Here is a 13002-nt window from a genome sequence, read left to right as displayed (position 1 = left end):
CCCACCTGTGATCATACCAGCAGCAATGGGCAAGGATGCTTTTATGATATTCAGATTTTTCTAAGTCACACACTTAATCTTCAGCCCAGACAATGTTAGGCGACATTGAAGGGTTTGATGAGCATTAAAAAGGTTCAGTCTCTGATATAAAATGGGAACAACTACCTGAATAAGGAAAGAGGGCCAAAAGGAAGAATTCCTATTATTGGCCTTTAGCTGCTTCTGTCAGTGGTGTGGAGTCATTTGCTTATTCCTCTCACTCTATAACTATTCTTCACTAACACAATTCTTTCTACTCTTCCTTTTTTTCACTGCAATTTTTTCTCCTTTCTTTTATCCGTTACTTTGCACCTGCATCTCTCTCACAGCAGTTTACTTTTGCTGCCCGTCCTAAGCTCCAACTCTCAATCTTTTGCTTGGCTGCCCTCATTTTCCCTCGTAACTCTCTCCTTTCCATCACCTCCCCATTCCCGCTCCTCAATCCTCCTTTCGCCGCTCTCAGCTCGTTGTTCCTCAATTTTTCTCACCGTTGTCACATTCTCCTCTCCTTTTTACCCGTCACCCTCTCCCTTCTCCCCACAGCCCACCTGGATCAGAACTTAGGAGTAATGCATTCTGATTTCCCTCCACACACAAAATGCAATGTATGGCAGCACTGTGGTGAGACAAAGCAGCAGATGAATGAAACAGCGGAACCGATGCTGATTGCAACTACATCCAGGGGACTCGCACTCTTGATTTAAACCACCAGGAGAGCATTCAAATGTAGACACCGCTCCAGCAAGCAGCTTATATCCAGACTCAGATTTATACAACAGTGAACAGGGAGTTACAGAGCTAAGACAGAGGGGTAAAGTTATGTAAAGAAGAGCATTCTTTATAGATCTAGAAAAGACCAAGGTGGTCCTAAAAGAAAAATCCTAAAACAGTGTATTCTCTTTTTTTTTTTTTTTTTATCCTATTTAAAAGGTGGGCTGCTAAGAAATTTCTAATTTGCCTCAGTGAAGGAGAGCAGGAAAACGGAGGAAATCAATTTCCCATTTGGGGCAGGTAGAGTGATCTATTGGAGAGCTAACCCCCAAGGTGGACCTTATCAGAAGGGGAGTCCTCCAAACTTTTCACACACACACACACACACACACACACCTCATTGCATACTGAAAAGTGTTTGTAGAAAAATGGAGCGCTCATGGCAGAGGTAGTTTAATCCCCCTGACTTCAATTAACCCACCATGAACATGTCTGCCACCGACGACACAGCTCAGAAAACTGAAGGCTACACCTCTCTGGGGATAAATGCTGATGTAAATGTCCTTAATAAGTTCTGTTTGTGTTTTCACCTCCTTTGCTTTGCCATCGTTTAAGAAGATTACGTTTTTGTTTTGTTTTTCTTTTACTTTAGAATCCCAGCATGGTCTCTCTGTAGTCAACAACTTTAATTGATTTAGTTTTTCTGATTGCTTCACTGTTACCCTCAGAGATCCTTTCACTTCGAGAATTTCTTCTCTACAGGGGTGCATTAATCAAACAACTCAAGAGCCGTAGAGTATGCAGGCAGTGGAGGTATCATGGGTGGATGGACAGGGGTGGAGGAGGCCAATGGCAGATAATGATTAAGTTTAACCTTAAACTTTCAAAATGCAGGTCGCACCCATGGTGAACTCATTTAGGGCTTCAGAAACTGACAGAAACTAACCCCCCCCCACAGATACATATAAGGTTAAATAAGTATGTTCAGTATTAGAAATTACTACAGACACTGATAATCTCTAATCTGTAAGACACAGTTGTGTTTATACCAAATCTACACCAAAATACACATGAAAACATAAGTACTGGGAAATGATACAAGGACCTATTGTATCCCCATTCATTTTGGTGTTTTAAACGTAGCAGACAGATTACCCTTGCACGGAGCCATTTTTATTCACATCTCACATCCTTGGCTTATTCAGTCCAATCTGAATTTATGTGGCTAATTGGTTTGTTGTGTATTTCAAACAGTAGCAGCGGGAGTGACATAAACAACAAATAGCAAACTGAGAAGAGGGTGCCAATCAACAAAATCCTGTTGTAATGACTACAGGTTGTTGATACATCAAGAAACATCCTGCTCTTTTTAAATTGTGTGACTTGTTAGAACTTGAGTCGCCACAGCCGTGTTATATGCCGACATGTCATGTGTCCAAATGAAATGCTCTTTGGCTTAAAGAACACCGTGATGGGTTGTCTAACAGACCTACCCACAAAAACAATCTAATTATTGCATCAGGCCGTTACACAAAACAAGCCCTGTGCAAACTTGTTTGTTTCACCGGCCTGACAACTGTTCCCATCTTCTGGGCCAATGGGACCCATGATGTGAGGGTAGACAGGGGGTCTGGCAGCCCCTTCAACCGGCATTGGACAGAGATCTAGTAGCTTGGCATGAGGTAGGGGGGACAGCCAGAAGGAAAGGCTTGGCAGTTGCTTGCTGAGGGGACAACCGTCACACATGTAATACGCATCTTAATATGTAGATTAGAAGATGAATAGTTATCTTCCTTCAGTTTTGTCAATTCTGTCTCTCTGTGTTTTGGCACCAATGCGATTCTTTTAAAAAAACAAAACATTACTGCTCATTGAAATGTGATTTTCACCAAATAAAATTCTCCCTTTTTTGGGGGTACACAATTATCCCAACAGGGATACTCTAAAGGAGGCAGGTGGGGGGCTAAATACAATGAGGGAAAATGGTGGGAGATAAAGGCCGAAGCAGCGCCCACCTGTGGTGAGTCTGAAAAGAAGGGAAAGAAAAGATTAAGATTGAGTTGAAGGAGAATAAGGAACAGAGTGAGAGCAGGTGAATTCTGTTCCGTCGTCAGGATACCAAATACTGGTGACACTGCAGTGTCACACACACACACTCGAAGCAGAACTGGTACAGTGTAACAGTTTATCTTTGCAGTCTCCTCACAGGCCAAAAGCACAACTCACTCATTTTCTCACGAAAACTCTGTTTTCAGTTTGACCAACCAAGATTAACGTTGTAATGCCTTTTCCCCCCCTTGGACGCGTTCATATAGGATGCCTTATTTTTTTTTTTTTTTGAGCAACTCGTAATCTAATACTGTGTTACTCTTATTTACCTTAACGCCCATTAAACACCCAACACATGAGTGTAAAAGCTGAAGGACACAACATTTTAACAATGACCTACTTAGTAAAAACAAGGGAAGTCCTTGTTCACATCTATGGATCTGATCAGCCGCCATTATAGATACAAAACTGGAATGCTCGAGTGGTTTTGGATCACAGAAACTCGCAGCGTTACTTTTAAACCTAATAAACAATGTTTGGCAGAGTACAGACTGCAGATATGGGGGAGGGGCAATGGCCTCATTTTATTTTGGCTGGTCATTAAGTTATTCACAGAATTATGTTTAATTAGTAACAACCGATAAGATCTGCCACCGGTAAGATTTGTCATTTTAAGCAGCGAAAATGATTATCAGCCAAATGAGAGGACGTGTCCTGAATGTTTTGTACGCTGATCTTTAACTAATGCGAAACAGAGAGGTTTTACATCGAGACATCACGGAAAAAGATAAAAACATTGGGTAAATACAATCTTAAATGAACACATGATGGAGCACATCATGTCTTTTTTATTCTTTTTTTTTTTTACAAAAACTAAGACAAAATGCAACAGCAGAGCGTAAAAATGTAGTTCATCCTTGCTGATTGCACGGGAATTAAGAGGGCAAGGAGCAACCAGCGGCTGCTCATCAAATCCACTTGATTCATTGATCATCAGCAGATTTAAGCACTTCTCTAAAAGAAGAGGTTTTGGCAGTTTGCTGATCTGGAGCCTTCAGATGTCTGTTAACACAATGCCACCAAGGACAGACATCAGGAAAGCTCTTAGAGAAGCAATTGTTGCTGCCCATCAATCTGGGATGGGTTATAAGGCCATTTTACAAACTATTTCGAGTCCATCATTCTACTGTGAGAAAGATTGTTCACAAGGGCAAAATATTCAATACCCTTACTGGTATTCTTAGTAGACGGCTCAGCATTGGCTAGTCTGACCTTGTGGTGAACTTGCTGAGACAAACTGCAAAAGACCAAAGAGATACATCTCAGACTCTACAGGCCTCATTTAGCTGTTAAATGTTAAAATACAAGAGAGTGCAGTCAGAAAAAAAAAAAAGGCAGAACAAGAATGTCTTGTTAGGAAGGGTTGCAGGAGAAAGCCTAAACCCTCTATTTAAAAAAAAAAAAAAAAATTAGGTTTGCAACGTTTTATATGAACAAACCACAAGACTTCTGGAACAAGGTCCCTTGGACAGACGAGACCAAAGCGCAGGCGTTTGCTCCGCTCCCTGTCCGACAGCTACAGATGGGCTGTTTTTTATGACTCAGAGCACAGCAGCAAATCTCCAACAAAAATCACTGAAAAATCAAAGATTCACGGTGCTGCATAGACTAAGTCAGAGTTTAGATCTTAACCCGACTGAAAAGCTGGGGCATGTTTTCTGACTTACTGACTATACTTTATTGAAATTCCCACAACTAATCTGCAGAGCTTGTCCCTGTACCTCGGAAGGCTTCATGTAAATTCTGTGTATGCCTGCATTCATAATAATCACTCTTTGTACTGCATTATCGCGGATGTCACTACAAAGAAGGCCAGCATCCATTATTAACATGCTCCTCGTGTGCCTTGATAGTGCACAATGCCTTGAGAATCTCTGCCTGGCTTCCACACATCTCCCTCTCCATACGTTCAGTTGGACATAGGAGGGTTGGGGTTCAGCCAATGCTCTCTTTTCTTCCTTTTTTCCATAATCCGATGATTTTGCTGTGTGTGCTCAATTACTCCCCCTCCATCTTTCTCTCACTCATTTTGACCACATTTGCTGCCACTGACTGTCCTACTTACACAGCCCCACACTGGCACCTGTTGATGAAGACCTAGAATAGCACGCACAGACGCACCAATGTGGATGTTCACAAACATGAACGCACACAGAGAGACAGAGGGAGAGAGGAGGAAAATAACTAAACACAAAATATGCAGTAACGTAGCTGCCAATCCTCAACATTGTTGCTTCAGAGAAAGAAATCGCAGAAGTAATTCTAACTCAGGAGCTTCCAGCAGGCAATGAGTCAGAGTAAGATGATTCAGATGATTCAGGTATACACACACGCATACAAAAAGTGATGCCAGCGAACGCAAAAACACAAAGGGCAAACTGATCTATCCACACACGCAGCCCTTAGAGGCAGAGAGTATCCGGGAGGATCTGGTGATGCCAGGTGGGGAGCGCATTAGCTGCATGAGTGAGTCTTCCTAGCTGCAAATCTAAAGTTCTACCTCGGGGTTTAATCGTTACTCAGGGGGTGTGAGGATTAACAGATAACAGAGTGCCAATGAAAGAGTCAGAGATCTGGCAACAGCACTGTGACACATTCATACAAGCAATAACATAGATCAGGGGTGCTTCTTTCTTTGAGGGACTTGAGTTGTGAGCTTTGTGTAATGGGGGCACTCCACACCTTCCGTCTGGGGGGAAAAAAAAAAAATAAATAAATAAATAATAATCAGGCTGGAGGCTTCAAGCAGCTGTAGACGGAGATCCCCATCCAACACCCCTCCAACTTAACCCTCTGGCCACGATTACGCAGTACAAAGAAAGAGAGACTGCATAACAAAGTGACCCCGTCACCACTGTAAGCTACTCCTATCGGGCAGTTGCCTCAGAGCACATCTTGCCAAAAAAGATCAACTTGCAAAACTCTTTCAGTCCCTCTGAAACATCCATTTTTAACAAGGTCAGAGGTGTGGCTCTGCAGCTCAGTGTTAATCAATTTCTGGAGCCGTTGGTGTTTTAATGGCAGTTTTGTGTGAATCTTTGAAAGGAGTGTGTTTTTAAAGCCGTCAGCGAGGCTTTAACCTTCCACAACTTTATCGTGGTGTCATGGAAAAAGTTTTTCCCGCAGTGAATATTCTTTTTTTAATTTGACATCGATATAAAAAAAATGTATATGAGTCCAGAACTTGTCCAGAAATCACACACTAGTCAAAATGCAAATAAACACCTGCGCCTCTAAAGTGAGCGTGAGTGTGTGGTGTAACGGTGTGTGTGTGTGTCTGGGTGTGCGTGCATGTCCCATCCCTAAAACCTGAGCAACCACTGAACAGAATGACAGAGTGCCGACTGAAACATTAGTTTCAGCAGCAAACAGTCAACATAAGAACATTACATTATCGCTGCCGCTACTTGTTGACCCTCCAGCTGAAGCTAATTACTGAAACGCGGAGTGCTTATACCTTTCTCAAAGTCTAATTCAAGCACTTTGACACTTTTGCCGGGCGAATTTTCAGATATTCTCCGGCGCCTCACAGTGGTGATCAACTGTAAAAGCTAAAGCTGTTAATGTGCACTAAAAACGGGTCGTTTCGTTTTACTTCCTCGTCACGTGAAATCACAAGTTCGAGTGCTAGAAAGAACCAAAGCTATATTTTGTGGTTTAATTTTACAGAGGGGGCAAAATGTGGAAAATGAGAGGGAAAACTCCAAAATTTAACCCAAAGAAGAAGAATCTTCCATTTTATGCCCATTTTTTTTGGTTTGTTTTTCTTTAACCCTTGAGAATGCACTGAAACATCAATCAATATTCTTTGAAAATCAAACTACCAATGACTTGAGTAGGTGCAAGTGTCCTTTATTTGCTTGATCAGACAATGCAAAAACGGCACAGGGTGGCAGAGAGGTCATGCCTGCCTCACTTCCACTGGCTGCCTCCACCCGACTGGTTTTGTCGGCACTGCTGGATGCCGACATGAATGTAGCCGTGCTGCTCCAGGCAAAAGAATTGGGCTCTGCTTAGTTTTTTTTGTGTCTACATAGCAAACAGCTAAATCAGATAGTGATTTGTTACGAAAGCAGTGCATTTTGTTTCAAGCCCTGTATCCAAAATTCATGCACTTTCCAAACCTAGAGAGGCCACTTTAAAATTCAAGCATTTTCAAGGATTTCTAGAACCCAGTAAGAGATCTGCGAAAGTTATTTTACCTACAAGGACATACGTTGTTGGAAAGATCGATTTAAGGCAAGTGGCAAAGGATTGTTCTAAATATAACAGGTTATGAAGAATTGTGTTGGGTTTGTTTTTGCCAAATGAGACCTATTATATACTACTCTTACAGATAGTGCAGCTCTTGTATTTCAACAATATTCAATATTGTTGTTTAGAAGTCTGATTCACACTTCAGCAAAACACTTCTGTTCTACCTTCTGCTGAAGGCCTGCAGAGGGCCAAGGCGGCCCACTCTGACATCGTCACTAATGAAACACCAACAATCAGTTACTGCAGAGTAGAGGAGACGGAGGGAGCTGAGCGGCCCGGCTCGTCAGCTGTATGCGTGGGTGGACGATTCAGGCAGCAAAATGACCAAATGTTCAGACGTAAAACCCATTTCAAATGGTATGCCTGATCAACAATTTCATTTCTCTCAGTAACTGTCCTCCCGTAGTTCTGATTTAGAGTGTACAATCATGGAGTGTAGCATGAATACCTTCCGGGAAGAACTGAAAAACGAGACGCCGGCATTCTGTGGAGTCATCTACTTAGTGACGTACTGTTCTCATTTAATAGAAGAAAAAAAAAAAAAAAAAAAGGTAGCAACAGTCTGTACATCGTGACCAAATCCAATTTACATTTTGAATTTGTTCCTGCACTGACAGACAGCCCCGAAGCCTGTCATCTTTTACAGCTGGATCAAAATCCGTGCTGAAAAGGATTCTACTGGAGCTCTGAAAATTTGCCTGGGTTCAGAGCATGCCACTACTTGCTGAAGCCCTTGTTAACTTTAAAGGAGTGACAGATGGAAAATTCAGCACATGGAAAGTCAGTAACACAACAAGCAATGGCACTCGCACACACTGAGCGGTTCCTGACACTAACGACCTACAGCTACTATTGGCGCGTCTGCATCCTGCTGAAATTTTGACGCTTGCTCATTAGCTGCGGAGGCCTGTTAGACTGGGATTTTCTCCCTGTCCACCGTTCCCTGCATCTGCTCATCCTCCTCCCGGAGCTCAGCCCGGTTTGTAGCAGACACTGTTGCGGCTAACAAGACGTGGGGGGGAGGCGTGGTACGGGAAGGGCGGAGGTCAGAGGACATGACAGCCTTTTGACGAGAGGCAGGAGGCCAAAGGGGGGGGGGGACATTTGTAGATAACGACAAAATGAAAACCTGCGCGCGTTTGCGACGTCAACCTGTAACCTCATAAGCTGGAGCGTTTCCTCCCTGCCCTCCCGCACTCACACATCCACCCTGGAACTGACAGCGTAGGACACCAGGCTCCTCGTGGGCTTAGTTAGAAGTCGGCATTGTCCCCAACACTACGCCTACATCTCACACACACACACACACACACTGCCAACACACACTCAAATGTAATGGGCTGTTGATATGCTTGTACTCCACGTCAGTCTTATTCTATAAAGCATTTTAAGTAGGTTAAGAATATTGATCAGCAGCTTATCTCTCAAAAACAGATGAACTATTTCTCCATTTAGCTTTATGGTTCAGTCAACCGAAGGCTCCGATATGGCTCAAACACCTTAAGTTCATATTTGGGAAATAATAAAAATCTAGTTGATCACCGATACATACCTCTGCTCACCTTTCATTTGCCATGAACATATCAAATATCTTTAAAAAAAAAAATAATTTTCCAACCAGAAGCAGAATCATATTCATCACAGAATGCTTCAAGCTAATATTTCCACAGCCATCTGGTATATCCACCCAAGAACTCAGAACTAATTAAAAACTTAATCACCCAGATTTGCAACTCATAATGACATGCAGCAGAATTTAAATGACAAAGAAGCTCTTATCTGTAACAGTTTCAAAATTATACACAAAGCACCAAAGCATCGCTCAAATATCATGATCTCGGAAAGTCATCTGGTGATGAAGAGCTGTCCACTTCAGTTTATGTTGCCAATTTTCATTGTGTGCATGTGAATTCATTTTTACAGTTTCAGCCAACCAGCACCACCAGTGGAAAGAGGACACTGCCCTCAGTTACCTTCATCGAAGTCTGCATCATCCTCGGTGTGCTGAGGAAAGGGGAAGCAGTTTGTGATCTCCAGGCGGTCGTCAACCACGAGGCCCAGCAGGACGCCCTGAACCACCTCGCTGCCCTGGCCCTCCTCCTGGTAGTGCTTAATAATCTTCAGTACCACCTGTGAAAGCACGGAAGAAAGAAAAAGGAACATCACTGCAATATCAAACTACAGAAACGAAACGAAAAGTGGCAAGTGAGGAGGCTTTAGCCTGCATTTAGTGACAACTCTGGAAATGGGACTTTATTTTCTGGATGTATGTGAGGAGTTACATTTCTGTTGCGATGCCGCGTTGTGGCATCAAGTTCAGCTGCGGCTCTGCCTGCAATGCTGATTGGTGCTCATTAGTCTGAGATGTGCATCGGATGGTTTCTTTTCAAAAGCCACACAGGTCGCGCTGCAGATTTATTTTTCCCCCAGTTTTGTTTTATTGCTGTGCGACTAAATTAAACTATTTAATTGATATGAATGAGGACAGTGAAAACAATAATAACGTGGCCTTAAAATACACAATTAACTTTATTCTAATGTATTTACAAAAATCCCTCATTAAGAAGCAATGTGCGCTCTTCGAGAGCGAGAAAACTTTTTTAATTAAGAACGGTTCCATTATGAATTTACATTCTTTAAATACACAAGAAGTCGTACAGCAGCAACAAATTGAAGGCTAAACCTTTCCACAACATACTGGATAATTAAAATAATGCAAATACAAATAATTACACAGCAACTGTTAGGAGCGGCTCCTGCTACCCTGAACTAAAAAGAAAAATAGATATTCCCAAACGTGGCCTCAATGAAAGACAAATTGCCCGCTTCAGCACACCACACACAGACACAACACGCTCCTTAAAAGGTGCGTGTTGTGTCTGTATAATATTTCCATGTACACGGTGGACCGGGAGATCCTCTTCACGCATGTAGTCCTGAAACGTTCTCGAGCTGGTCCGGAGCGGCGTCATGCGAGAATGCAAATGGCTGCAACATTCACCCCAGACTTTCTGCTGAGAGTTTTCCAATGTACAAATGTGTCAGCAAATATTCTGGAGCATTTACCGCTGCTGCGCTCGTGAGCCCCTTTCCCCCTTTCTGCTGACCTGTACCATGCTTTCTCCCTGCTCTTGTGGATACGTGCAGACACATGCAGGACTCACATCAACACGAATAAGGAGCCTAATCTGCTATTCTCAACAAGTTTGTAAGGAAAACTCATTGATTTCCTAGAGTAATTTCTCCATCCCATGCTGCCTCCTGCGCGCCCCAGACAGCGGTTCGCCCACACCCCTCCCTGGCACATGGAGCCGGGAGAGAGCATCTCCAGAAAGCCCCCCACTGTGATGCGCCAGTGTGAACAGCAACTGTGGGAAAAGGCCGAGTCTCATTGTTCAAACATCTTAACAAACTCTGGAGAACATTAGAAGATAAGTTTGTGAGTGGTCAGAGGCGGTCACTGCAAAGTAGAAAGGCTCCATTAAAATGTCTCAGCATGGGGGAAACCAGCCGACAAGCTGACAAAATTTCTCAGGGTCTTAATGAAATGTCTGTGACATGATTTTGTCAGAATACAACACAGAGAAGGTTTTCTCATCCCTGCTTTCACGCCTGTGTTCATAGCAGCCGTTTAACGTTGTTTAGTGAGCTAACTCCAACACACCACTTATCGTCCACAGGGCATGAGTTATGGGCTCAGGTGGCCCAGGTTGTTAGAACACCACACTGCAAATAGGAACGCTGAAATAACAGAGCAGCTAGCCAGAGGCTCGTAGAAAGTCAAAATCATGCTGCAATTCCTCGGTCTCAAATTGGTAAACCCTAGTAAGGCACTGTCGGCTCATTTCTCTTAAGTTAGGTGGACTTTAGAACTACTGATGAACTGCAAAGAAAAAAGCAGGAGCAAAAGAGCTCCGACTTCTTATTGTTGAGATACAGCACATGTAGCATTACAAAAAGTTGCGGCTGGAGATAAAGATGAGGAGGCTGGGTGATTCTGTGTTTAATGGAACAACACAGCACCACGTCTGATTGGCTCACTGAAAAACACATTTTCACACCCAGGCAGCCTCCAACAAAGTTATGGGGGTTATGTTATGTTGAACTTTTTGAGTTGGTAGCCAATTCAGACGCTCTCAAGCACAGGAAAAAAAATTCCATTATATGTCCCTTTTTAAAGCTTCAAGTAGTCAAATAGGAAACTGAACTTATATACCACATTTGAAGGCTTCACAGAATCGGACTTGAAACCTTTGCCAGTCACGTCTCTTTTTCGGGAAAGTATTCCATATGAGCTGTTCTGCACAGGCACGTGTGCTTAGATGTCCCTTCATACGATACATTATTGACTCGTTGATGGCAAACCTTTCAGGTCCAGTACTGGCAACAACTGCCTCCTTGGGCACGGATCACATCATTGCAGTTCTGGCTTACAGCGGACTGCAGATGTTGATGTCAGGTCGCCTGGCAACGCTCACTGACCACCAGCTGACGGACTTGCTAAAGTCTGAGTAAAGCATTTCTTCAGATGTGTCAAAGATTTTTCTTTTACATGTGCCAGAAACTAAGAATTTAAATTTCAGCAGAACTGTTGAGCTGCCTAAAACATCAACCTCCTCACCAAGAAGCCCATAGCATTCCTATTCAGCTGCATATGAAATGCTTAGACACCGTTCTTCACGGTGACCACCAACCTCCTACCTTTAACCACAAAAAACAAAAACGTTTCATGTGAAAAGGAAACACTATACCCAGGCCATCACAGACTGCGGTTAAGTAGTGGAGTGTGAAGCACCACCTGCAAGCTCCATCGCTGGGGGCATCGCTGCTCTTGAATGCGTACAAAACGCTGGTTAGTATTCAGCACCACTCATCAATTTACACTCGAGAAAGAGGAGGCAGCACACAAATCTTTCAGGAGAAGTGCAACCCTTGTACAGTGGGAGGGTGTATCTGAACTTCTCGTCTGATATCCTGCAGCATCATGCTTTATCTAGACAGAGCGCCCATGCATCATTGTAGGCTTTTAATTTTTAATGCTAGTTAAAAATGGGCCAACAGGCTAAGCCTCCACATGATTAAGGAGCTGGTTTAGACTCTAATGCTGTGTCACTAATGCCAGCGACGGTGTATCTCCCCATACAGAGACATTACATGAATGTATATAGACCAACCCATCAAAGCACATGCAGGCCAGCGAGAACATAAAATAGCCGTAGAAAAAGAGCATACAGAAAGGCTAAGCATCTAAATGAGCAGGGACTGGATATAAAATAAGGCTGAAAGCACGGTGTGGACAAGTAGAGCATAAATCACGCTGATAACAGTGAGGGCAGGTCACAGCCAGAGGCATTAATAATACACACATACAGAGGAGCAGGGTGGCAGCCCTGCACCCATGCTCACAACAAAACACCCAATACCACTATAAGGGAGCCCTTGCAGGTCTTAGCTGCCCACGAGTACATACATGTGTGTACACAAGCAGCTCGTTCGGGGAGATGATTTATTTCAGTGGAGTGCTGGACTTGTCATGCAACAAGTAAAGAGCTCGGGGCATGAGGAAGAGAGATGATATGGGGTGGAGCGGGCAGAAAAACAAATCTCATTCCGTGCCTGCCGTGGCTTTTCTGACTGAGAGGGAGGGGGGGGGGGGGGGGGGGGGGGGTCTGAGCAATATGTCGGTGGGGGGGGGGGGGGGGGGGGAGTGATGGGTCGAAAAGAGCAAAAACGTGCGAGAGGGAGAACTCCATGGAGAAGGTGGTGATGCAACACTGAAAATGGGACAGAGGAACCAGAAGGAGGCAGGAAATGCTGACAAAGGAGAGCAGGAAGGGGGCTCTGTGAGAAAGCAGGAGAGCAGACCGGTGGAGCAATGACAAGGGA

General features: G+C 43.6%; 1 protein-coding gene across 1 annotated transcript in view; it reads right to left on the bottom strand.

Moving 5' to 3' along the window:
- Window positions 1–13002, bottom strand: part of LOC142379792 (eukaryotic translation initiation factor 3 subunit H) — a 52479-nt gene that overhangs the window by 34280 nt on the left and 5197 nt on the right. Inside the window, exon 2 of the mRNA XM_075465062.1 lies at window positions 9090–9246. Within this exon, the coding sequence (XP_075321177.1) occupies window positions 9090–9246 (157 nt within the window). The remainder of the gene's footprint in view (window positions 1–9089; window positions 9247–13002) is intronic.

The sequence above is a fragment of the Odontesthes bonariensis genome, chromosome 5 (assembly GCF_027942865.1).
Source record: "Odontesthes bonariensis isolate fOdoBon6 chromosome 5, fOdoBon6.hap1, whole genome shotgun sequence".
Classification (NCBI taxonomy): Eukaryota; Metazoa; Chordata; class Actinopteri; order Atheriniformes; family Atherinopsidae; genus Odontesthes; species Odontesthes bonariensis.
This window is presented reverse-complemented; position numbering and strand designations above follow the sequence as displayed.